Source organism: Anabrus simplex, chromosome 1, assembly GCF_040414725.1.
Source record: "Anabrus simplex isolate iqAnaSimp1 chromosome 1, ASM4041472v1, whole genome shotgun sequence".
NCBI lineage: Eukaryota > Metazoa > Arthropoda > Insecta > Orthoptera > Tettigoniidae > Anabrus > Anabrus simplex.
The window spans coordinates 1,031,162,088-1,031,189,701 of NC_090265.1; the positions used below are offsets into that span (position 1 = coordinate 1,031,162,088).

Sequence of the window (27,614 nt, forward strand, 5' to 3'; positions counted from 1 at the left end):
TATTATGTGGTACGTTTTGAGCTGTCAGTGGAGAGTTGGCATGGAATGACATAAGTAGACAAATATGCTTGAGTAGAGCTTTAAAAATTGGAAGATCTAGAGACAATAGTGTGAATGTAAATGGGATGAAAATTTAGGTTATAAGTTTCACCAAGAGGAGAAGTCCTCTCAGTTTTAATTATTGTGTTGATGGGGTGATAGTACCTCATGGGGAACACTTTAAGTACCTAGGTGTTAGTATAAGGAATGATCTTCATTGGGGTAATCATAATAAAAAGGTTGTTAAGAAAGGTTACAGATCTCTTCACACGGTTATGAGAGTATTTAGGGGTTTTAGTAAGGATGTAAAGGAAAAGGCATACAGGGACTGGCTGTTTGTGTTTGTACCAACACACTCTTCATATTGAGATAACACATCACACTACCAACTACCACAGAAACAAGCAATAGTGATTACATCCCTCCACATATGATTGGCATAAGGAAGCGCATCCAGCCATAAAAAAGTGCCAAATTCAGATGTGCAACACAGTTCACACCCTCAATCCCACAGGCATGGGAGAATAATAATAATAATAATAATAATAATAATAATAATAATAATAATAATAATAATAATAATAATAATAATAATAATAATAATAATAATAATAATAATAATAATAATAATAATAATAATAATAATAATAATAATAATAATAATAATAATAATAATAATAATAATAATAATAATAATAATAATAATAATAATAATAATAATAATAATAATAATAATAATAATAATAATAATAATAATACATTTGAGATCTAATATGGAACAACAAAGTGTCAATGAAATGATACCTTTGTTGACATACGGATGCAAGACACAGATGATGAGGAAAGAAAATAGAATAGGCCTACCATACGTGACAGATGGCTCAAATGGGATCTATCTGGAGTATGGTCAGAAAAACAAGATAGGACAGAATAAGGAATACAGACGTATGAAACATGACGAGTATTGGAGAATACAAGACATTACATCATCATTAAGACTCCAGTGGTATGACACACATAGAGATTGCAAGTAAATACAAAAACTCAAGGATAGGTAGAAGGAGATATACAGCCAAAGTGATGTCCAAAACTGTGCAGAGGAGACAAACCTGGAACATCACTGAAGCTGAAGAAAATTATAATGATTAAAACACTGGTGTTTCAAACACCGACAGGCATATCGAGTAGATGGGATGAAGCTGGAGATATGTGCTTCTATGTATATAGGTATGCATTTGTAAGGAAATTAAATTCTTCATATAAATATTTAAACATTTCCATCCATAAAATAATGATGACATACAATCAATTATGTACATTCCAATGCTTCCAATGTACCTGTCCAGAAATGAAGAGGAGTGTTTTTTCAAAATTCGACATTTGCGGCAAACATCATTTTTCAGGAAATATATTTTTTTATTTTCTCTTAGAAGCATATGTATGAAACATTTCAAATTTTCATCGATATTAGTTCCAATAGAGACAAGCACGGTACATGAATAGAACTTCTTAAACCTTAAGGTGGATGAGGTAAGATTAGAAGATAATTTTCTCAAGTTTTTCAAAAGTCGATATATGCAAATATTCTGGTAAAATGGAACTTCACATTAATACTCTAACTGAACGATATGCTTTTGTTTATGGAATTATTTACTTACTTTTATTTTTGTTATTTTATGAATAATATTTATTGATTTTTGAACTCCATTGTCATAAATTTTATAATATAGACTACTTGATATTGTACGAAGGTCGATCAAATACAAACAGGATTTTTGTTCCTGAACATCAACAGTTGGTAGGACTGGCCCTGCACTTCTGCTATGCTTAGGTGGGAACGTGAGGAGTGGGGAGAGCATGCTGTTAGACATTTCCTGCTGTTTCATCAGTAATGCTCACGATGTCGGAACAACAGGTGCACCCCTCCACTGCACAATGCATAATTATAAAATTTCTTACTCATGAAGGAGTTACAGCGGCGGAAATTTGCCAGAGATTGACTGCGCAGTTCGGTGATCAAACGTTGTCAAGGAGGCGTGTGTTTGCCTGGCATAAAAAGTTCAAGGAAGGATGAGAACGTGTGGAAAATCAGCAACACGATCGCCGTCCTTGGACCAGCATTACAGATGAAAACATTTGTACAGTTAAAAACATTAGTGATGATCGATGGGCGAGAGTATCAGAAATTGCAGAACAAGTCGGAATCAGTTATGGGAGCTGTCAAGCAATCATCACAAATGACCTACAGCTCCGTAAAGTGTGTTCCAGATGAGTCCCTTGCCTTTTGATCGAAAATCTGAAGTTGAGACGTTTGGAGGTCTGTTAGAGGCTTACAGCAAGGTTTGTGGAAGAAACTCGAGGATAGGTAGAAGGAGATATACAGCCAAAGTGATGTCCAAAACTGTGCAGAGGAGACAAACCTGGAACATCACTGAAGCTGAAGAAAATTATAATGATTAAAACACTGGTGTTTCAAACACCGACAGGCATATCGAGTAGATGGGATGAAGCTGGAGATATGTGCTTTTGAGTTGGATCGTCACCTGCGACGAGACATGGGTCCACTACTACACTCCTGAATCCAAACAAGCCAGTAAGGAGTGGTGGATGAAAGGGGAGGCAGCACCAGAGAATGCCAAGACTCGGCTGTCAGCTGGCAAGGTTCTTGCAATCGTTTTTGCCAATTGGTGAGGCATTTTACTGATTGATCTTTTGCATGAGCAATGCACAATCAATGCTGCTTATTACTGTGAGCTGTTGAAAAAGGCGAGGGTTGCATATCGCCGCAAAAGATGAGACCAACCGATTTGATAGGTCATCCTCTCCATGACAATGCGCGGCCCCATACTGCAGCTCTGTCTCCAAGCTACAGGAAATCCACTGGACTACACTTGATCATCCTCCTTACAGCCCTGACTTATTGCCCTGCGATTTCCATTTGTTCAGACCGCTTAAAGAAGCTCTAGGAGGGCAACGATTTCAAAATGATGAGAGTGTGGAAGACTTTATGCGCAACTGGCTGGTGACACGACCCTGTTCTTTTTACGATGAGGGCATCAAAAAGCTGCCCATATGCTGAGACAAATGCATTTCCAAAGCAGGAAACTATGTGGAAAAATAAATTGTAGTTACCTTGTGTTTTTCAATAAATAAATATAAATAAATATAATCCCATTTATATTTGATGCCCCCTCATAAGATTACACAACATTATTTGAATCTAACATGCTTAGCATCAAGCAATGTAACATTAAACAAAGTAATGTATTAATCTATATTATCAATCCTATTGTAATGGATGAACATATGAATATCACACAGTTTAAATTAAAATTAATTCTTACAAAATAATGTCTACTCAATTAATATTTAACAACTCATCAAAACACATGGCCATCAGAAGGCTGTTACTTGTCTTCTAACATGACCCTGTAGAATTCCACAGCATCATCTGGTATTTCAAGAAATTTCAGCAGAGCTTGAACATCCTTCTTCCTTCCTTGCTCACCATATTTTTCTTTGGTAAAACAGAGGATTTTAGCAATGCTTCATGGCAGGATTTCATTTTCAGAACTTCAACTTCCACTGGGTATGCAAAGTAGGTATCCTGTACTGATACAGGGACTCTCTTTTGTCTCTTATTATATGTGATAACACACTGACTATTCATTTTAAATGGTAACCTAGTTTGTAGCACCTTCTGTGAACTCTCTCTCAGATCTTTGGTTTCCCAGTCCCCTGCTCAGAATTTTAAGGGTGGTATGCTTCTCTAAGATATCATTGTATTGTTTGGAAGAGAGTATGTTTTCCCGTCTTCTGTCAGATTTCTCAGTTCTACCAAACACTCTGTCCGGAGCCTTGTAGCCGTGTCCCCGAATAGGTAAGAAATTAAGAATATTGTTGAATAATGTGCTTTTTTTCCCAAGAAAGCAGCAAATGTGGCCAAGATGACACTGTTTTTGTTTTAGCTGCTACAAGAGTCTGAGAATAAATGTATCATGTTAGGGCCAACTTTGTGCAGTTTCCTTTCCAGGTTAAAAAGAAAGTACAAAAAAGCCAAGGCAACTTGGTTGCAACCTCTTGAGGATTCTGTTTCTAGCCAAGTATAGAAAAATATGTATTCCTTTCTCTGCTCCTTTGAGTGAATCATAATGCAGAGATTGTATAACCACACTTGTCTATCACAGAAAACATCACTCACTGATAACTTGGGAACTGACTGATTCTGTTGCATGTCGAAACATATCTAGATGATACCTGGGTTTTCTTCTTTCATTATTTGATAAAACCACTTTGCACAAAGTTTATGCAATCTATAACTTGTCCTTAGTTCATTCTTCTTCTCTGGGCATGTTTCTGTCTTTATTTTCATCAGACCAATTTTACAAGTGGAGCAGGTATCAGTGTGAGGCTTTTTGAATGACAGATTGAAACACTTATAGAATATATTCTTGTATTTTGACAGCGAGCAGAGTTTCAATCCAGAACTTTTCCTTTCTTCACAGAATGTCTTCCACATCTTATTGTGTGAGAGATATGACAGTAAATGTCCTCTCCTAGACTTTCTTCTGCCATGATGGCTCTCTCTGCATTTGTACTTTTTGATGTGATTCTTAATGGCAACCGTTATGTCCTTGTGTTCCTTGCCTGTTCTGTCACAACCTCGATTTTCCTTAGGTAACCTCCCAGTATGATGAAACCTACTAGCCAGATAAGATAATCTGTCCTTCAACATGCCAGAAATTCCTTGAAAAGTTGCAGCACAGACAGGAAGTATTTCACCAGTTTTCTTCCTAATGCTGTGATCATCATCCTAAACCATCTCCAGTTTCCCGGGTGTGGTATATGAGCCTCCTCCATCTCATCCTGTCCTTGTACCATTCTTCCTCCACCAACTTGTCTCAATCATGACCTCTCAGCATTACATCACTCTTAACTAAATCTATCCATTTCCTTCGTGGCCTTCCCACGGGTCGTCTTCCTTCTACCTTTCTGTCAAATTCCTTCCTTGCAGTTCTGTTTACTGGCATCCTCTTCATGTGACCAAACCACTTCAGTCTTGATATCTGAATCTTATTTAGGAGAGAATGTCTATTCCTACTTCTTCTCTAATTTTCTCATTCCTAATCTTGTCTTTCCTGGTTTTCTGGATCATAGTGCGTAGGAATTTCATTTCAGCTGCCTGAAGTTTGGAATTATCTCTATTGGTCAGTGTTGTGGTTTCGAGACTGTATGTAAGAATTGGTGTGTAATAGGACTTGTACAATGTCATTTTTGTTTTCATGGGTATTTGCTCATCCCACAGCAGGTGTCTTACCTGGTGGTAGAATTGTGTTGCCTTATTGATTCGATTGTTCACCTCATGTTTTGCTAGGTTGTCATTTGATATAACGCTACCCAAGTATTTGAAAACTGGAACGCTGTCCAGTTGAGCTTCATTTAACATGACTATTGGTTCTGCTCCTTCCCCATACACTTTCATCACCACCGTCTTGGTCTTGCTGATGTTTAAACCATATTTCTTAAACTCCTCATTCCAGCTTTGTATTCTCTCTCCCAATTCATCTTCTGAGTCACTCCAGATCGCAACATCATCTGCATATGTGAAGGCTTTGATATCTCCATGTTCTTTCCTTTTAATAGATTTCATTACTACACCCATTACAATAATAAATAGAAGTGGTGACAATGAGCTGCCCTGCTGCACTCCTCTCTTTGTTTCAAACCAGTCCGACAAACCACATCCTAGTTGAATACAGCTTCTGTTCCCACTATACAACATTTTCACTTTGTCTATGAGGCTATCTCGCACTTGAAGTTCTTTCATGCATTGCCAAATTCTTTCCCTTGGTACACTATCATATGCTTTCTCAATGTCCAAAAATATTAGGAATAAAGGCTTGTTCTTCTCCCAGTATTTTTCCATTAGCATCCTAATTGCAAATATAAGGTCTGTAGTTGACCTTCCTGGTCTGAAACCATACTGCTCTTCTTTCAAAATTGGTTCAACAATATCTCTGATTCTGGTCTCTATTATTTTTTCCAATATTTTCAGGACATGAGACAGTAGTGTGATACCATGGTAATTAGTACATTTTCGTCGGCTTCCTTTCTTGAACAGAGGTACAATGATGCCCATCTTCCAGTCCTCAGGAATAGTATTTTCCTCCCATATCTTGTTGAGCAGTCTATAGAGCCATTGGATTCCTGGAACTCCCGCTGCTTTCAGCATATCTGCACTTAGTTCATCTACGCCCACTGCCTTTCCTTTCTTCATGCTCTTGAGCGCATTTTCAACCTCAAGCCATGTAATTGGTGGTTCAGTTGTGGTTCCTCGACTTGGCTCTCCTCTATCCGTTGTTATGTTTTCTGTATCTCCATTCAGCAGCTTTTCGAAATAGATCTTGAGTTCTTGTTTAATTTCTCCCTCTTCTTGTGCCAGAGTTCCATCATCACGTTCTATTGCTTTTATGGTCTCTTGATCCCTTCGCTTGTTTTTCACTACTCTGTATAGCAATTTCATAATTCCTCTACTGTCCTCTTCCAGTTTGTCTGCAAACTCATTCCATTTCTTCTCTTTTTCTTCCCTGTAATACCAATATAAATGGTTCGTTATTGGACATTATAAATTTTCCAGCTAACTCATTCCTGGTTGCCAGCGTTTCGCCCTCGTGTGCTAGGCTGGGCTCATCATTTGGTACCAACTGGTACTGTATTTGGTACCAACTGATGAGCCCAGCCTAGCACACGAGGGTGAAACGCTGGCAACCAGGAATGAGTTAGCTGGAAAATTTATAATGTCCAATAACGGACCATTTATATTGGTATTATAAATTTACTCATTCGGAACAAATATTTCAGATTCCCTATGGGAATCAACATCTATATCATCATCCTAATGCTGTACTTCACAGAAACAGTTTTCTTCTTCCTAGTACTTTCAATGTTCACTACTCTGTGCTGAGGTGTGGAAATGTGCATATACTTCAATAGAAACTTGTCTTAATCGATCTTGTTTAAAGAAGTCACATAATGACGGAATTTGGTGATGCAGAGTACAGCAGCTTTGCATTGTTTTATCCTTTGAGTTTCTGTACTTGTGGGCAGGTACATGAATGCATTTAATATTAGGTTCATTTTTAGTTCTAGCCAGTCTTTCCAGGTACTCTCTTCTTGTATGTAGACTTTCTTCCACCGACTCATTCCTGAATCGGCACACCAGTTTCAGAATCTTCAGACTCATTCATACTGTTATGGAGTGAAATACTTCCTCACACAGTAAGTTATTTAAAACTTCTCAAGAAGTGAGTTTCATTTTGTTGACGAACATGTGGCATGCAGTTGAAAGAATACATCCTTTCAATAACAGAGTCTGGCATTCGATTGTACCATAGAGTGACACTTCCAATTACCCATGAGAATGCAATGTTATTAATAGTTAACTGCATTTATCGAGTTTTGCTTTAACTTTCCGAGAGCATATATTGACTTTTGCAAAAACCTAGTGATTTCAACCACTTCTATACACGGCAAATATCAACTTATGTAAAAGATGATTGTGCAGGATGGTGAGCAAGGTCAAACTGATAACATATTCATAACTCAATTTCGAAAATGTCTGCATTTATTGAGTTTTGAAAAAATGCTCCTCAGTTACCAATACTGCTTATATTTATAACATAAAGTGTTCCAATAAGAGAAATTGTAGAGGAGTCTGAGTAACCAATTGTATAATAAAATAAATAAGCATAGAATCATACCAGTATTACTTACTAAGTTTGCAGTTGCTGGTTTCATCTTGGGCGCAGGTACAACGAAAACCTCCCTCAGTGTTAACACACTGAGCAGATTCATGGCAAGTATGTGTCCCTTCTGCACACTCATCAATATCTAAACATCAACAAAAGAAAATGATTGATTAAAGTGTAATATGTTCTAATATGTTCTTTGAACTCAGTGATCAATTAGCTGTCAGCCTAGCGTTGACACGTACAATTTCCTTTTTTCTTTTTAAATGCTGCTGAAATGTGTTCAAAGTACGTCAGGCTAACTTCAAATTATAATTAAATTATTTATATTATAATACTGAACAGGATGATATTCACTCTGAATTTTATTGAAAATTTCCCCACATGTATGGTAATCTGCACTGTTCAGAGAAACAAGATTCAGTTTACTAGACAAATGCTGGAAATCTATCTAATACTGTGATTAATATACAATGCACAGCATGCAAAGTTGTGAAATATTGATTATTTCATTAATAGATTTTAGTTCTGCAAAGTTATGAAACATGATTATTTTATTAATATGTAGATTTGAGTTTTTGTCCACACTTAAATGGTACCAGTCACACACTTTTCACATAATTCACACACACAATGTTCACATCAAGGTCCATTACTACATGCCCTGGTTTGAAGCCTGTTTCAGGACCACTCCAGTTCAATCATGGCATCCATTGCATAAAACTCCTCCCACCATGCCATCAGTTCTATTTTTTTGTTATTTAACTGTATTTAATTTTCTGTCTTCATTTTCTTAGTCTATCTACTGCCTTCTGTACGATCGAAAGGTCCTTTGAGGCCAGAGCTAAACTGATTGTCTGTATAGATGTACATTCTTATTTTAGGCACTTTCCTTACTGCATCCACATAATGCATGAGTACATTGAAGAAGAGGGGACTCACAGGATCATCCTTAAGCACTTCATTCATTTGACTGATACGTCCTGATCACCCCTCATTGTCCTCAATTTGGAGATAATTTTCTGCCATGATGCTGGCAACCAGTCTAGTGAGCAAGGACTTCTCTACCATGGACTCTAGCTTATGAATCAACGTTTGCCTATTTACTTGCTCAAATGCCTTAGAAAGGTCCATAGACATTATGCACAGTTTGCCATGTTCTGTAGATGTATGAATACCTTTAATTAGATTTTCTGTTACCATTGTGGTGGGTTTCTTTGGTCTGAATCCAAACATTTCTTCCAGGAATAGTGGATCCACTAGTTTATGGAGCCTCATTGTAATTAGTCTTGTAAGGAGCTTCTGTTGGTGCAACCCCTCTGTACGTACTTGAGTCGCTCGTATTGCCTTTTCCTTTATAGAATAATCCTATTGTCCTTTTAATCCACTCTGTCGGTGGTTTTATTTTTTTCCAGACCTACATTTAGCAACTCTGTCCGAATTTCCAATATATAGCCTACAGCTTGTTTGCTTTAGGTGTTCATTGCAGATTCCATCTGGTCCTGATAACCTGTTATTTCTTCCAGCGCTTATATCATTCTCCACTTTCCTTCTGGTAAATGGAGGGCATGGATTTGATGCCCTCTTTTCATTCAGTAGCGGTTTTGTTTCCTCTTCACTGGCTACTTGACTCACGTGCACCTCCACATTGTCATAGATGTGTGTGCGGGGAATCTTGGCTGTCTTGGTCTTAACACATTATATAAATCCTTTTCTATTTCCTCTATTTAATTGTCTGTGCTCCCCTTCAAGGCATGCCTTCTACTTTTACCATTTCAGGTTCTTACATCTGATCCTATCCCTATTATATTTTTCCAGGTCTGTGTTGTTCCTTGATTCTTTCAGGAAGTGCAGAATGATTAGAATTCTCTACCTTTCCCAATAACATTCTTTATCAAACCATCTTTTTCCTTTCTTGGCATTATTGGGGTAATCACATACACTGGGTTGTAAATAAAGGTTACAGATCTCTTCATATGGTTATGAGGGTATTTAAGGGTTGTATTAATAATGGATAGGAGAGAGCATGTAAGTCACTGGTAAGACCACAATTAGAGTACTGTTCCAGTGTATGGGATCATCACCAGGATTACTTGATGGCAAGAACAGGAAAGAATCAAAAGAAAAGCAGTGCGATTTGTTCAGGGTGATTTCTGAGAAAAGAATAGTGTTATGAAAATGTTGCAAATTTTGAGCTGGGAAGAGTTGGGAGAAAGGAGATGAGCTGCTCAACTAAGCAGTATGTTCGGAGCTGTCAGTGGAGAGATGGCGTGGAATGACATTAGTAGACAAATAAGGCTGAGTGGTGTTTTTAAAAGCAGAAATGATCACAATATGAAGATAAAGTTAGAATTCAAGAAGACAAATTAGGGTAAATATTTGTTAATAGGAAGAGAAGTTAAAGATTGGAATAATTTACCAAGGGAATGTTTGATACATTTCCAAGTTCTTTGAATTAAATGATTATTTATTTATTTATTTATTTATTTACTTTCTTCCTTACAATTTGCTTTACACCACACCTACACAGGTCTTATGGCAACAATGGAATATGAAAGGGCTATGGGTGGAAAGGAAGCAACCGTGGCCTTAATTTAGCTACAGCCCTGGCATTTACCTGGGGTGAAAATGGGTAACCACGGAAAACCATCTTCAGGACTGCTGACAGTAGGGTTTCAACCCACTATCTCCCAAATGCAAGCTGATAGCTATGTGACCCAAAACAGCACAACCAATTGATTGGTTTTGAAATTATTTAAGAAAAGACAACTAATAGGGAATCTGCTCCCTGGGAGACTACCCTAAATTCAGATCAGTGGTTATTTATTTATTTATTTATTTATTTATTTATTTATTTATTGATATGTTCTGTCACTGCTCCTTTTATCTATGTGTTGATGTGCTCTATTGCTTTGTCCATTTCCTTGTACCATATCAGACTTTTCATCTTACTCAGTTTATTGATAGTAGTCCGCCAGTGTGATGAGATGTTTTTCTTTTGGGGCATTTTCATCCTGTTGGTTCACCCCTTTGCTGGTAAGGATAGTTACTACTGGTGTATGTTATCTAATCAATGGCGCTTCAGAATTTCATTGTGTTTGGTGCTTTATCTCACCAAATCCCCCTTCAGAGATGATGTCCTTTGTAATCTACCTAATTTCAAGTTTCAAGGCAACTACTCCATTATGAGATAGTTACATATACAGTACTACAGGTGTCTGGTAATGGAGAATACCATACAGGCAGTGTCTCCACGCCAACTCTTGGGCAGTGGTAAATAACCTGATCCACTATAAGGACCAACGGCTAAGGGCAGAGGAGTCCTTATATAAGGGAAATGGGCCCTCCGTGGAGGAGATGCCACTGAAACTCCGTATCAACAGTAGCGTTGTACTCCAGAGGAGCGGCTACAAAAGGTGTCTGTTCTCCACGTTAGTAGCGGCCTAAAAGTTTCGGCTGGCAGTAGCTCTAAACTGCCTTTGGGAGTAGCGAACCCATCGTAATAAAAGCCTATATGATGACAAAAGTGTACTGAAGCCTTGGAAAATGCTAGGGTGTTCCCTACAAGTGATGTGAAAAATGCTAGGGCATTCCCCACAAGCAATGTGCAATTCTTGTGATGCTGGGAGAAATGGGAGAAATGGGCGACCAGCAACCAAAAACATCAAGATAGCAACCATCAATGTAGTGACACTAACAGGGAAAGTGGAAGAAATAGTAGATTTTATGGTTGACAAAAATATAGCTTTGCTGGGAATCAGTGAGACCAAATGGAAAGGAAAAGGTGAGAGGAAACTAAAGAAAGGATACACCTTATACTATAGTGGAGGAAGAGAAGCCAAAAATGGTGTAGGTCTCATAATTAGAAAAGACCTAAAGGAATACCTAGAATTGGTGGAAAACATAAATTGAGACTTGAAACTGGTGTTACAGATATAATTCAAGGGTATGCTTCACAAACAGGAAATACAGATACGGATCTAGAGGAATACCTTGAATATCTGGAAGGCCATATACAGGACAAAAAGGTTGTTTTCATAGGAGACATGAATGCCCCAGTAGGTCAGGAAAGAAAAGGAGATGAAGAGATTATAGGTCCATTTGGATATGGGAAGAGAAACAAGGCTGGAGATATTTTGGTAGACTTTATGAACTGATCATTGGTAACACATTGTTTTGAAAGAAAGACAGTCAGAAGATAACAAGATATAGTTCAGATAACAAAATCAAAACTATGATAAATTACATTTTGGTCGAGAAAGGTGACAGGAAAATGTTGGTAGACGTAACAGCCCTCCCAAGTGAACCTTATGAAGGAGATCACAGAGTTGTGATATCTAAGTTAAAGATGGGAAAGATACAAAAGATGACTGAGATTAGGCAAAGAAAGCTAAGAGTGTGGAAATTGCAGGAGAAGGAAATAAATGAAGAGTTCCAGACACATAGTAAAACAAGTATATCTAAGGAAGACAACGGAAGGGTTGAAGAAGAATGGGCATACTTTAACCCAATGAGTGCTACGCCCACCTATAGATGGGCTGACGAAGAAATATAATGTCAAGGTTTCGTTTTGTACTGATAATAATAATACAGTTGTATTGCACAATTCAGCCTCAGTTAATAGATCGAACCCATATACCAAATCGGGTGTGTATAGATTTAAATGTAACGACTGTGGGTGCACATATCTAGGTCAAACAGGATGAAGTTTTAAAGTTAGATACACGGAACATACCAATGCAATAAAATATAACAGATTTTCCGCAGTAGGCCAGCATGTACATGATCTAAAGCATAAATTCACATCTATAGAACAGGACATTGAGATCTTGGAGAACTTAGGAAAAGGAAGTTTGCTGGATGTTACGGAGGGTTGCTATATACACCTGGGTCAGTATTTTGATCCAAACCTTAATTTAAATGAAATTTCTGAAAAATCAAATATTCTTTTTGATTTCCCTATTGAGTTTTTTTAAAAATGTACATATCCCAGCCAATAGGACGGTGTTTCATATTATGCGTAATAGCTTTACTAGTTGCTTTCTACGACCACGCCCTCCAGAGCTCCAACAGGTTGCTGCTCCTCAGTTGCTCCTCCCGCTTTCCCCTATTTCCCCCCTTCGGCCCAGACCAGCCTTGGACACTTGATTACTAACACAACACTGCTCGCTAGGCTTCATTGTGCTTCGCATGGAGAGCGATCTTTTGAGGTGAGTCACATAAAAACGTTTACGTTATAAGACGTAATTTTATATTTTGGTTCTTCAGTTAAGCGATAGTTTATTAGATTCCTATTATTTCAGGTCTGCATTGAACTGGGAACGTTGTACTTGTTAACATCTTAAAGGACCGATTGCTCATTTCCACCTCACTAGGATTGCTCCATTAAAGCGACTCTGAAGATTTTATTGAATTATTTTGATACGATTCTACATCACGTTTTAAGAAGTGTGTTAAATTAAGCTAATGTTTCTTCAAGACTATTTTATTTTTAAGTTGTTGTTCTTTTAAATCCACGTTAGTTTATTAGTGAGCAAACCAGTTTATGTATGTTTTCATCAATTTAAGGTTTAAGACTCGCAAGTTAAGGACTTGTAGAAAATAGGGATTTTGAAACAATCTAATTGTAACACAGTTTTAGGCTGTTAATATGGTTTTAAATTGTGTTCAATTTGACGTAGATAAACTTATGTGATTGCCAATTTTTCCAAGAACCTATATCAGCTGATGATAACGCAAAAAGGGCATTGAAACTAGTTCTGATTGAAATATATGTTGTAATTTCATCTAAACAACAGTTTTTATGTATTGAATAAGGTGGATCCAAATTATAATAAAAGTTGTAATCTTGGTTCAATACGGACAAACAATGAAATTTATTAATTTAACAGATGGGTCTTACGGTGATGATAGGATAGGCAAGGGCTAGAAGTGGGAGGGAAGCAACTGTGGCCTTGATTAAGGTACAGCCCCAGCATTTGCCTCATGTAAAATTGGAAACCACAGAAAACCATCTTCAGGGCTGCTGACAGTGGGGTTCAAACCCACTATCCCCTGAATGCTAACTCACAGCTGTGTTCCCGTAACCACATGGTGAAATCTTTCAGTACTTCATTATTAATACACTTATGGATACTTCACCTCCTGAACAACTAGCAGTTTCAGTTTACTAGCTAAAACACATGGCCCCTTGAGATAAAAGCCAAGGAACAATCCTTCTGGATCATTCTCCTACAATTTAATTCTACCATTTGAAATTTATGTGACCATGCAAGGCATTTACATTTTTAAAATAACAAGCAGACTTTAGAATGGCCTTCCTTTTACAAATTCAGGTATAAATGGTTGAAATCAAGTGCTATTAATATCTAAACCTCAGTTAAAAGTTTTGTGTTTCAATTATGTCAGTGAGAGCCCAAATTCAGAATAGTACACTGATTACAGTATTTTTAATGCTCCTTGGTCTTTTTGAGTGCATGCTGTAGCTTTCCTAGCAGAACTGCTACTTTTATTATATTGTACTTCCTTTACTTCTGTTAATATATGAGACAGATTTACCTTGACACATTGTGCCCAAACTATTGTCATGGAGTATGCTGCGGTAGCCATCTTTACACTTGCAGTAATACCACCCTGGCATATTAATACACTGTGAATTATTATGGCAGCGATGTAATTCTGAGGCACATTCATTCAAATCAAGCTCACAACTTGGTCCAATATAGCCTTTTCTGCAGGTACAGTGTCCTGGTGTTAAGCACTCTCCTCCATTCAAACATGTCTGGTTACAAATGGCTGCAATTAAATAAATACTATAAATATTTATAACATACACATTTTTAGTAAGAATTCATTAAGAATTTAAATACTTTACATATGAATGGTCAATACAGAAAACGTGCATGTAAATAAAAATTAAAATATTATTTCAGGATAATGTTTATGAAATGTTATTCCTGTTGTCAAGGTCTCGCCCAAAATAGAGACCCCTTATTTAATCATAAATTATTTAGTTACATAATATTTCCATAATATGCATTTCTTTTTATCCTATACTTACTTCCCACATCAAGATTGAAGAGCTGGCAAGTCATTGCCCCCCCCCCCCCCCGCTCATTATGATGGTGATGGTAATTATCATATGGTCTTGGTTATCGTGTGCACACATTTTGATCTAATGCCATGCAGGCTGCCTATGTGTCAATTTGGACATTCTGTTTCACTCAACAAGATGGAAATATGATGGGAAAACTGGAACTGTTGGGTGACCTATGGCTTAGTTTTTAATTAATTTTGTGGGGACAAACACACTGCTGTATTCTCCCCACCTGTTTCTTTCTGTTTCCAACAATCTCTTTCTACTCCAGCTTCATAAGGAAGTGGCAGAATGAGCAAGAAATTTAACAAAAATATTATCTGTGATAGCAAACAATACATAAATATTGCAAGGATCACTGAAACCAATTTCCTAGACACTATTGAAATTTTGATTCTTTTAAATAATACTTGACATAATCAAAGAATGTCTTATTTATAACTTCCATTTTTAATATTTTGTTTGAATAGTGCAAGCATTACACATTCAGCGTTGTTTTTCATCACCAGTTAAAGGAATTTCTATAACTATATTTAAATAGGTACTTACGGTCACAGTTGTAACCATCACCTCGGTAACCCTCTTGACATACACAATGGTAACTACCCATGGTATTGACACAGTTCGCATGTCGGTGGCAAGCGTGGTCTCCTGTGCTGCATTCGTCCAGCTCAACACAATTAAATTTGTCAAGTCGCCTGTAACCTTGTAGGCATTCACATACGTAGGAACCTGGTGTGTTGACACATCGAGTATTACTGTGGCAATGATGACCTTGAAGACCTCCCTCCTGCTGACATTCATCAACATCTGTAGAACAAGAGTTATTTTAGCTTTATAAGCAGGATGTTTTCTCATCATTGTATAGTCTAATTTCAGGTAAGCAGAGAGTAACATGCACTTACTCAGAGAGAGAGAGAGAGAGAGAGAGAGAATACATATTTAGACAGTCACAGAAGGCACTTTCTTTAGTATTACTATTGGAAAGGAATATTATATTGTGGTATATACTGGGATATCCAATTATCTTGGAACAAAGGCAGTGGCAGCTGGGAGTGACTTAGCTGTTAGTTGCAGGGAGAGAGGGGAGCCTGTGGAGAGTACCGGCTCTGGCTTTGTCTCGCAACACAGTTTGTTTTGTGTTTCAGTGAGTGCAAGACCTGTGTGCAAAATAATAATAATAATAATAATAATAATAATAATAATAATAATAATAATAATAATAATAATAATAATAATAATAATAATCTCTTGTTAGAACTTCTATTGGAAAGTCTTCCCCTTCTTTCTTCGTTCCCATGAAATTCAGTTTACAGGTGTATGTCTGCCAGTGATGTCTTGAGGAGTGCTAGGCTGGTCAGCAAACATGTGAATACTCTTGAAAGGAATGCTGTCAGTTTTAGAGCTAAACTATTTCCAGTTCACGGAAATAAGCACTAGGAATTTTGCTTATGAGGTGTTTGCAATACTTTGCATCTGTGTAGTTTCATTTATGTCATTTCCAACCTTAATTTTGTAAGATTATCAAGCAGATTTATGTTAATGCACAGTAGTATAACTGTTATCTTAATCAATATCATAATGTCATTACGTTACAATTATAGCTCCAACAAACTGTCTTAAGTGCAATTTTGTGAAATAAAATGCACTTTAACAGTATCATATATTTAAAAAAATGTAATTTTTAAACTTGTAGTGCATAATGTGTAAGAAGAAATAAAATTTTGTGAACAAAAACAGTTTTTTGCTCTCTTGTAAAATTACATTTTTGGTGCTTATGACACTGTGGCTTTCTAGGGATGATATATGAACAAATGAAGTTATACAGATACAAATTGGTTTACAAGAGAATGGTTTGTAAACTTTGATGCAGTTAGAGAGAGATTGGTGGGACTCATCTTGAGACATCCAGGAATCATTTACCACATTTTTTGGACCATAAGATACTGCAGACCATAAGATGCACCCTGATATTTTGATGACATTTAAGGAAAAATCTCGCTGTTATTTTCAAACAAAATTTTACAGAAATAATTTAATTTATATACAAACACAAATTACCGGTAGGTAGTGCAATACTGTCACTGTTACAAATCACAAGTAGGTAAGTACTCAAAATGCTCACACTCATTCATCACTCATAATGCTGATTTCTGAGATTTCACTTTCATTTTCTGATTCTTCAAACAATGACAACATATTGTATCTCTTCGGTACCATCAAAGGCATTACTTATACTGCATTTCTTACGTGACTTAATTGTTTCCTTTTTCACATGGCATGTCACCTATTCACAGACTAGTCTCTTCATTTATCCTGCTGGCATTAGATCATGATTAGGTGAAAATGAAAATCCACAGCCTGTTTCTAGTCATTCAACTGGGTCAGGAATGGAATGAATGAAGCCCCCATCTAGTGGTGAGGATAGGATTTGTGCCAGCTGCCGAAGCCTGTCGCACTCCTCTGGAGCAATGATTAATGACTGACAGATGAAATGAAATGATAGTGAAGAGTGTGGCTGGAATGAAAAATGACAGGGAAACCGGAGTGCCCAGAGAAAAACCTGTCCTGGCTCTGCTTTGTCCAACACAAATCTCATATGGAGTGAACAGGATTTGATCTACAGGACACAGCAGTGAGAGGCTGGTGCTCTGCCGCCTGAGCCACGGAGGCTGTTGGGATGAGGTGCAGCCATCTATTTTTTCCACTCTTCATTCATGGAAACCTTGAATGGTTTGTTTATTGAGAAATCCAGTGGCTGCAACTGGCTTGTGAGGCTCCCTGAAAACACTGCGAATTGAGTGGTCAAGTCCTTCATTCTCAAGTTTGTTGCATCCGTTGTGAGAGACTTGAACTGGTCCAACACAAGAAGGGATTTCTCTTTCAGGAGACCACTGGGATGTTCAGACCACACTTTCTTCAACCACACCTTCATTCCATTTTTGACCACCCGTCCCTTCTCTTGAACACGAAGGATTATACCTTGTGGAATTTTATTTTTGGGTATAGTTTTTCTCTTAAAAAAATATCATTGGAGCCAATTTTGTACCATCTGCACAGCAAGACAACATGGCTGGATGTTTTTATAGTGGTGGTCTTAGTTCTTTTACTGTTAACAGTTCTGTTTAATGGAACATCAAAGGTTAGAGGCAGTTCGTCCATATGACCAACTTGACCGAGTTTGTTTTCAATGCATCAAACTCAAATTTGTGAATTTTCACTATTTTGGATTCATATTCTGCTGGCATCTTTTTCAAAATCCTAGTGCGAGTGCGCATTGATTGTCCATGTCTTTTCATAAATTGGTAATACTAAGCAGGTGTTCCCATGAAATCCACTATGTTGTGTGTGGACGCCCATCTCCTCGCTTCACAGAAGGTCATTTTGATGAACACAGATGTACCATTATTCCTGTGGTTTGTTACCCATTCCTTCATTTCTGACTTAGGAGAGGCCATTTTTCAGCATGCGTCCTAAAAGAGTTTATTTTTTCCCAGGTTCAACAAGTGATTTTTTTGTTTTCGCCATTCGCATATATATCATTTTCTCAGTTGGCAGAGGTCCGAATTCACATTCTGCTGCTCTATCACCATGTAGTTTTGTGTATTCCACAACTTTTAATTTCAATGCTATGTTGTAAGAAAATCTCTTCTGTACAACTGACATTGTGTACAGTAAATTGTCACTACCGAAACTTGCCACTATCGGAACTTGGTACTGATTACAAAGTGAAAGATTTTCTTTCTGCCCTTCCTTGAAGGTTACCTGTAATGGTAGTCAAGGTTACAGCTCTTTGTGCTTGCCTGTAACGATAAGGAGATTGGGGTTATGAGACGTCTTGTTAGGAATTCCCTGGCAACTCTCATTTCTGTCAGACAAATGCAGGTACACCATAGCCACTGTTTCTTAATTGCAGAAATAAAAGGGGTCAAATACTGCGAGTATTGTAAGGAATATTTTGAACACTGATGGAACAAATATATATTCAGTGTCTAAATATGATAGACCTTCAGACCATAAGACACAGCTACAGTATATTTTAGGCAGTATTTTTTGTAATAAAAAGTGCGTCTTATGGTCCAAAAAATATGGTACTTAAGTTTTTCAAGAAAGTGAATTCGATAAGAAACATATGGGAAGGCCAAGAAACAAGTATGATAAACAAATCAGAGTTGATGTAGGCTGCTTTATTAAGTAGAGATGAAAATATTAGCTCAGAATAGGGTATTACTGAAATCACTGCATCAAATTGAATTTGGCTTTCCCATAAAATTAATTAACATGTGCAAACTGTGTATGGATGGTAATGTTAGCTGTGTTTTGCTCAAGGGCAGAAAATCAAGTTCCTTCCAGAATAAAACTGGTCTGAGACAAGGGGATGCACATCTCCTCTTCTATTCAACATTGCACTGGAGAAGATTATCAGGAAATTAGCTCTTGTACCTGCTGGCATCATACCGGGGAGACAACATAAAGTCCTTGCATATGCAGATGATATTGTTCTTAGTGGCCGCAATGAATTAGAAATTAGGCAGTTATTTGTGGAACTAGCAAAAACTGGCTTACGGGTAAATGATAAAAAGACACATTACATGGTTGTACAGAGACTGTATCATGAGGAGGTTGACAAATTGCCTTTGAAGATTGGGAAATATATATTTAAAAGAGTAGAGGAATTTAAATTCCTTGGTGTATTAATCAATGAGCAAAACCAAAGGCAACAGGAACACCAAGCTAGAATTAAGAATGCAAATAAGGCATTTTACTCCATGAGCCCTATATTTGGCTTCAAGTTTCTAATAAGGAATGCAAAAATGATTATCTACAATACAATCATTCAACCAGTACTTCTGTATGGTTCCGAGACATGGAGTATAACCAAGAAAGAGCAGCAGCAGTTGCAAGTCTTTGAGAATAAAGTTTATAGAAAAATATTTGGCCCATGATTGGATCCTATCTCTCAAAGCTGTCAGAAAAGATGTAATTATGAGACTTACATTCTCTCTCAACAACACACTATAATGGGTGTGATAGAATCCAACAGACTGTGCTGGGCTGGGCTGGACATGTACTGAGGATACAGGATAACAGAGCACCAGTAGATCTATACAAGGGATCTCTTAATGGGAAAAGACCTTCAGGAAGACCTCAAAGCACCTGGAAGAAGGAGATCAACAAGGTATACTGGACCCTCCAAATTGATAACTGGGAAGAGTTGGCTCAAGATCGAAAAGGATGGAAGAGGATTGTGACATCGGCACAGGAACTTCACGTCTCTCAGAAGCCTATGGAGTGAGTGAGTGAGTGAGTGAGTGAGTGAGTGAGTGAGTACTGCATCAAATCAGTCTATGGACTGAAGAGCCAAATAATGGACATTACTTCATAGATTTGCTTACTGAATACAGTTAATGTCATCTATCCAATGAGTGCCTTTTCCTAATTTAGAATAATTGTACTTTCTATGGTGGAATAACTTTCAGTAATATGGTATTGAAAATGTTAAGTTTGTGTGAGAAAATCCTTTGCACAAGGAAGTATGAACAGCTCTTATACTTACCATGGCACATATGGCCATCTCCAAAGAATCCAACATTGCACTGACAGGCATAAGTAGTCTGTAAGTTCAGGCAGGTAGCATTTGCATGGCACATATGTCCTTTAGTACAGTAGTCGACTCCTGCAGGGGTTGCAATCCAATACAACACAACATACAGCAAGGGTTAGCATGTTAGCATACAGTAAGCAAAACACAAACACAAGTCAGTCATTGTTAGAACAAAAACAAAATGTCAAAATTTAAAAAAACACAAAAAGTTTTAGTTTTATATAATTTTGGCAGGAATTTCAGGGAAAACCTTTAAAACAAAATAAATGAAGTAACATTTTCATAGGAGCACAAATGGTGATAAAACTTATCAGATAAAAGGAAAATTGAGGAAACCATAATAGAGTCCGTAACTGGATTATTAGGAGGAATCTATAATTTTGTTAACAACAACAGAGAAACACAGGAGAGAAAAAATAAGAGTAAAGGCAAGATTATGCAAATGATTAGTAGTGGCGCAATTGTGCTTATTTTCACTTAAAATACTCACCTATTTTAATCCCCTGTCTGAAAGAATTTGTGAGAAAACAGGAATGGAATGAATAATAACCTGAACTTAATTTACTATATTTTACGTGCGACTCATCAACTTATCCCATTTCATATTTCTGAGAGATAGAGAGATAGAGAGAGAGAGAGAGAGAGAGAGAGAGAGAGAGAGAGAGAGAGAACATATACCCTCACCTTATTTTTACTTGGTTACAGGTTTGACGACACAATGCACAAATGAACCCTTCAAGTTCTCATACTTAAAACATTGTTCCTAAAAAAAATAACATTTACTTAACACTCCCTGATGATCTTCTCTTTATGTCTCTGTCTAGTTTATGATGCATGTGCGTATTTATCAAGAAATCAACTGAACTGGACATTATACAATGGAAAAGACACCAGTATGTCTACATCAGTGAAATGTGGAGAGAAAAGAGAAAAAGACAGGTTCTTCTTTTGCTTGCCATATTGTGCTTGTTTAATGAATGAATGAATGAATGAATTAATGGATTAAAGATCATTATGCTGCTGTGATTTTCCTAACATCCTGCCAGAAGGAGAGAATCATTAAAAAAGGAAATCCATGGATTATCTTGTGAAACTCTACCTCATTGTTAGCAGCATTTGAATTTTAAATGTAAAAAGTGAGTTTGTTTCAACACACTGTGTTTGCTATATAAAAAAATACATCTGTGAATTTTATTGCAAAAATAAATCAGGATTACCTGAGGGGCTCTAACTCTATGAACCTGGTCCCTTTGCCCCTCGCCCCTCAAAAATATTTGGGAGAGGCCAGGTTCCCTCAAATCTTGGCAATTAGGTAAGTGAAGAACATGTTTCCAAAGTTATTGAAGTTTGTTTGACTCCTATGAATGATCTCTATATCAACTTATACAGCAGAGAGGAAGTTTTCAAGTCTGAGAAGACGAAGAAACTACCTGAAGTCAAATGTAAACTGAATTTTATTTATGAGCAAACAAGTATAAACTTTATTATACCAACATAATACTGCAGTTGTGTAATGTGTAATAACTAGAAAGCAATTGATATACAGTTGAACCTCATTTATATGCAATTCACATCTACATTTTTCACAGTAATATGCTAATTTTTTTGGGACTGAACTTTGTCCATTAATATTTAGCCCAATTATGTTTTTTTTGTTATATGTTTTCTCATTAATACATCACATTTGTCTGGTCCCCATGAACAAAACATATTAATTTACTTATTCCTTTAGAGTACCTATACTTTATATAGTACTGAGGATGTGAGAGAAAACTGACATCTAATCCCATCTAATTCAATAAGCGAACCCTTTTGAGATAACTTTTTTGACACGAAATGTGGATAAAAGGGTTGCTGCTGATGACGCATTAAGCAAGGAGACAATATATGCCGATGCTCCATGTATTTATGGAACACATTATCCCTGCACACGCGTCAACAATATGGTCAAACAAGGTCTTGTTCTGTGTTTGCAGTTCAATGAACATTGCAGTCTCAAAGAAAAAAAATCTGTGTGCCTATCAAAAGGTAAATAGGAAATCCAGAAAATCTTGTAGTCATGGAGAAAAGTTTAAAAAAAAATATGAGGTTAAAAACAACCATAATGAAACAAAAACGAACATCGTTGAATGCCTAGGACTGCCATATTCAGCATTGACAATGGTAATAAAAACTGCAGAGGAAACACAGAAAAATGCATCGAGGCCTGGTTCTAGCCATGAAGTTGTAAAATGAGTACAGACAGGACATTTTGCTGATTTAGAAAAGTGTGTTATAGTCTGGTTCAATCAACTATGCAAAAAAAAAAAAAAAACTTCCCCATTGATGGAAAGATGCTACAAGAGAAGACACTGGATTTTACTAAGCAATTTAAGTTGAAATATTCCTCTGGCTACAGGATTTGTGGAGAGACCAACAGCGTGGATGAGAATATACTCCGTCATTGGAGAGAAAATGAAGTTCCCAGAATTATAGAATGTTACAATTCTACTGACATCTGCAATTGTGATGAAACAGGGACATACATATTTTTTCTTTACAATTTGCTTTAGGTCGCACCAACACGGATAGGTCTTATAGTGACGATGGGATAGGAAAGGGCTAGGAGTGGGAAGTAAATTGTTGTGGCCTTAATTAAGATATAGCCCCAGCATTTTTCTGGTGTGAAAATGGGAAACAACGAAAAATCATCTTCAGCACTGCCAACAGTGGGGTTCGAACCCACTGTCTCCCGAATGCAAGCTCACAGCTGTGCGACCCTAACTGGCCACTTGCTCAGTCAGCAGAGATATTCTTTAACTCCCTACCAGACAAAACTCCTGCGGTGAAGTGTAATCCTTGTCATGGGGACAAAAGGAGCATAGAGCACCTAACAGTACATCTTACAACAAATGCAGATGTATCTGATAAGCTTCCTCCGTTGGTAATAGGAAAATCACCCAAACCTCACTGTCTAAAAGGTTTAAGATCACTTGTTTAAAATGAGGACAATAAAAAAGCTTGGATGAACAACATAATTTTCACTGCTTATCTGGAAAAACTGAAAGACAGAATGTGTCATTAGGCAACTGCCCCGTACATTCCAGTTCGTTAACCTTCAGTAACATCGAACTTGCCTTCCTTCCAGCAAATAACTCTGCTTGTCTTGGTCTACCCCTACCTCTCTTACTGCCTATACTTCCCACAAAAACCAATTGAACAAGTCCTGGGTGTCTTAAGATGTGTCCTATCGTTCTATCTTTTCTTCTTGTCAAATTTAGCTAAATCAATCTCTTCTCACCAATTTGATTTTGTACTTCTTCATTCGTAATTTGATCTACCCATCTCACCTTCAGCATTCTTCTGTAACACTACATTTCAAAAGCTTTTACTTTCTTTCTGAGCCAGTTATCGTCCATGTTTCACTTTCATAAAATGCCATGCTCCAGTCTTCAAAAACATCTTTCCAATTCCTATATCAATGTTTGAAATGAGCAATTTTTTTCCTAAGAAAGGCCTTCCTTGCTTGAGCTAGTCTGCATTTTATGTCCTCCTTACTTGTGCCATTGTTAGTAATTTTACTACCCAGGTAACAATATTTATCTGCTTCCTTTAAGACTTCATTTCCTAATCTAATATTTCTTGCATCACCTGACTTCATTTGACTGCACTCCATTACTTTTGTTTTGGGATGATTTATTTTCAACTTGTACTGCATCCTCAAGACTCTGTCCATACCATTCAGCAAATCTCAGAGTTTTGATTTCCTCTGTTTGGATTGTGATTCCCTTTCCAAAGTCCTCTTTGATTTCCTTTACACGCCTGTTCTATATACACTTTGGAAAGGAGGGGGGGACAAACTGCAGCCTTGTCTTTCTCCTTTCTGGATAGCTGCTTCTTTTTTAAAGCCCTTGATTCTTATCAGTGCAGACTGATTTTTTGTACAGATTGTAGATAATTCTTCTTTCTCGGTATCTGATCCAGATCACCTTCAGAATTTCAGATAGCTTTGTCCAATCAACATTATCAAATGCCTAAGGTCTAATGCAAAGGTTGAGACCTGCAGAAGCCATGTATGTGGGCTTGTCTTTCTTAATTCGGTCCTCTAAGATCAGAAGTAAAGTCAGGATTGCTTTACATGTTCCTACATTTCTTCCGAAGCCAAATTTATCTTCTCCCAACTCAGTTTCAAATTGTCTTTCCATTCTACTGTAAATAATACAAGTTAAAATTTTGCAGATGTGAGATTCTAAACTAATAGTGTGGTGATTTTCACATTTGTGAGCACCTGCTTTGTTGGGAATAGGTAAAACAAAATTTTATCTAAATTTGGATGGTACTTCTCGTGTATCATACATCTTACACTAAATGCAATAACGTCGCCATGCTGGTTTCTCTTAACGCAGTCAGTAATTCTGAGGGTATGTCATCAATTCCAGGTGTCTTATTCCTATTTAGGCCTCTCAAAACTTTGTCGAATTCTAACTTCAAAATTGGGTCTCCCATTTCATCAGCATAAACAGCCTCTTCTTGTTCCACAACTATATCATCTACTTGTTTACCTTGATACAACTGTTAGATATGTTCCTGCCATTTTTCTGCCTTGTCATCTTTTCCTAGGAGTGATTTTCTATCTGAGCTCTTAATATTCATACATGCAGTTTTCCTTTCTCCAAAGGATTTCTTGATTTTTCTGTAAGCAGCATCTATCTTTCCTTCAACCATACAACCCTCAATATCCTTGCACTTCTCTTTCAGCCATTCCTCCTTAGCTCTCCTGCACTTTCTGTCTACTTCATTCTTTAATTGCCTGTATTCTTTCCTGCCCTGGTCAATTTTGCATTCTTGTACTTTCATCGTTCATCTATCAGGTATAGAATCTCCTGAGTTATCCATTGATTATAAAATGATCCTTCCTTCCTGCCTAACCTTTCTTCAGCAACTCTACTGACTTCCATTCTTCCTCTAATGTGTTTCCTTCAGCCTTTCATCCTTGTTCAACATGTTCCTTGAAATAATCCCTCACATTCTTCCTTTCAACTTGTCTAGACCTCATCTCCTTGCATTCCTTCCTTTATTCAATTTCTTCAACTTCAGATGGCATTTCACAACCAACAGGTTGTGTTCCGAGTCCATATCTGCCCCTGGGAAAGTTTTACAAACTAACCACCTGGTTTCTGAATCTCTGCCTAATCATAATGAAGTCTATTTAATACCTTCCAGTGTCCCCAGGTCTTGTCCATGTATACAGCTGTTGTTTGTGGTATTTGAACCAAGTATAAGCAAGGACTATATTATGATTGGTGCAGAATTAACCAGCCAGCTTCCACTTTCATTCCTTTGTCCCATTCTGAATTCTCCTGCTGCATTACATTCTCTTCCTTTGCCTACTACTGCATTCCAGTATCCCACCACAATTAGATTCTCTTCATCTTTTAAATATGGTATTAAATCTCTCTCTTCATATATTCTTCCAATTTCTTTACCTGCAGCCCTATTTTTTAATTCATTATTAAACCAACTCCTGCATTTTCCATGCTTGATTTTGTGTTGATAATTCTGTAGTCGCCTGACCAAAATCTTCCTTTCTCGGCCAACATAATTTATACCAATTACATCTAAATTTAGTCTATCCATTTACCTTTTCAGATTCTCTAACCTACTACAACGATTCAAGCTTCTAACAGTCCACATTCTGACTTGCATAATGTCAGTATCCACCTTACTGATGATTGCCCTCTCTTGATTAGTTCCCACCCAGAAAACTGAATGGGACTTTTTGACCCCCAGAATATTTTACCCGAGAGGAAGTCAACATCAGTACATCATTCATACAGAGAGAGCTGGATGTCCTCAGGAGTCAGTTATGGCTATAGTTTCCCATTGCTTTCAGCCATGTAGCAGTATCAACATAGCTAAGTATTATTACAAGGACATATCAGTCAATCATCTGGACTGCTGCCTTTTCAACTTCTGAAGGCTGCTACTCCCGCTTTCAATGAACCATTTGTTACTCTGGTCTCTTGACAGATACCCATCTGCACCTATAGCTTGGCTATTGGCTTTACTTAGAAAGTAAAAGCCTCCCCACCACAGCAAGGTCACATGGTTCGCAGGGGAGGTTTTCAATTATTATCAAAATATAATTCAACTCTCATGTAGATACCCTGTGGGTACCGACAACAATATTATTTAATATTATTTCTGAGAAAAGTTTACCTGCAAGGAGCTTATAAAATAGCATCCACTCATTCTTTTTTGAGCAACTGTATGTTATTTTATCACCTTTCAAAATGTTTGCCGGCCTCATGGTGTAGGGATAACATGCCTGCCTCTTGCTCGGAGCCCTGGGTTCAATTCCCAGCCAGGTCAGGAATTTTTCTCTCGACCTGAGGGCTGGTTCGAGGTCCACTCAGCCTACGTGATTAGAATTAAGGAGCTATCTGATGGTGAGATGGTGGCCCCGGTCTCGAAAGCCCAGAATAACTGCTGAGAGGATGCGTCGTACTGACCACATGGCCCCTTGTAATCTGCAGGCCTTCGGGCTGAGCAGCGGTCGCTGGGCAGGCCAAAGCCCTATCAAGGGTGTTAAGTGCTGTGGGATTTGGTTTGGTTTTTTCAAAATGTTCTAAACCTGTTGGTTAATGATGTTAACTTATTCTGCTACATTCAGAAAAAGAATTGAATTATCACTAAGATTGGAAGAAAACCCAAACAAATACCTATTGTAAAATATCTGTCTTTTTTTTTTAACTCAGCAATACTATTTTGGCTTAGTTCTTCACTGCTGAGTTGTAGAACCCCTATTTACTATAGTTAGGATCTCCAGCAATTTACACTATTTTTAGTTTAAAAATCATTTTATGTTAGAGGGCAGAATATTTTAAAATTCACTGAACAGGAGTGGGAAACAGTAAGGATATAGAATTCTGCTGGTACTGACATTTGAAGTCATTTGAAATGGTTCAAAACATCTGCAGTTAATTTGATTGTTGTTTTCAATTTACCATTGTTTATATGTATATTTCTGATTTTCTTTCCTAAGTGCATGCCGTCCTTTATGTTGGAACTCTTTTCAGCATCTCAATAAACTCAAATCATAATACAGGTCTCTTGTATTTGCTTTAAACATCATATATTGATCAAT

The 27,614-nt window shown here is 37.3% G+C and overlaps 1 protein-coding gene across 1 annotated transcript in view; it reads right to left on the bottom strand.

The window, feature by feature from the left end:
• The window catches only part of LOC136857881 (protein kinase C-binding protein NELL1), a 603,636-nt gene that overhangs the window by 65,993 nt on the left and 510,029 nt on the right, over nt 1-27,614 (bottom strand). The window contains exons 9-12 of the mRNA XM_067136916.2: nt 20,441-20,560; nt 15,433-15,693; nt 14,346-14,582; nt 7,813-7,929 (exon numbers count right to left, since the gene is read on the bottom strand). Coding sequence (XP_066993017.2) covers nt 7,813-7,929; nt 14,346-14,582; nt 15,433-15,693; nt 20,441-20,560 — 735 coding nt within the window. The remainder of the gene's footprint in view (nt 1-7,812; nt 7,930-14,345; nt 14,583-15,432; nt 15,694-20,440; nt 20,561-27,614) is intronic.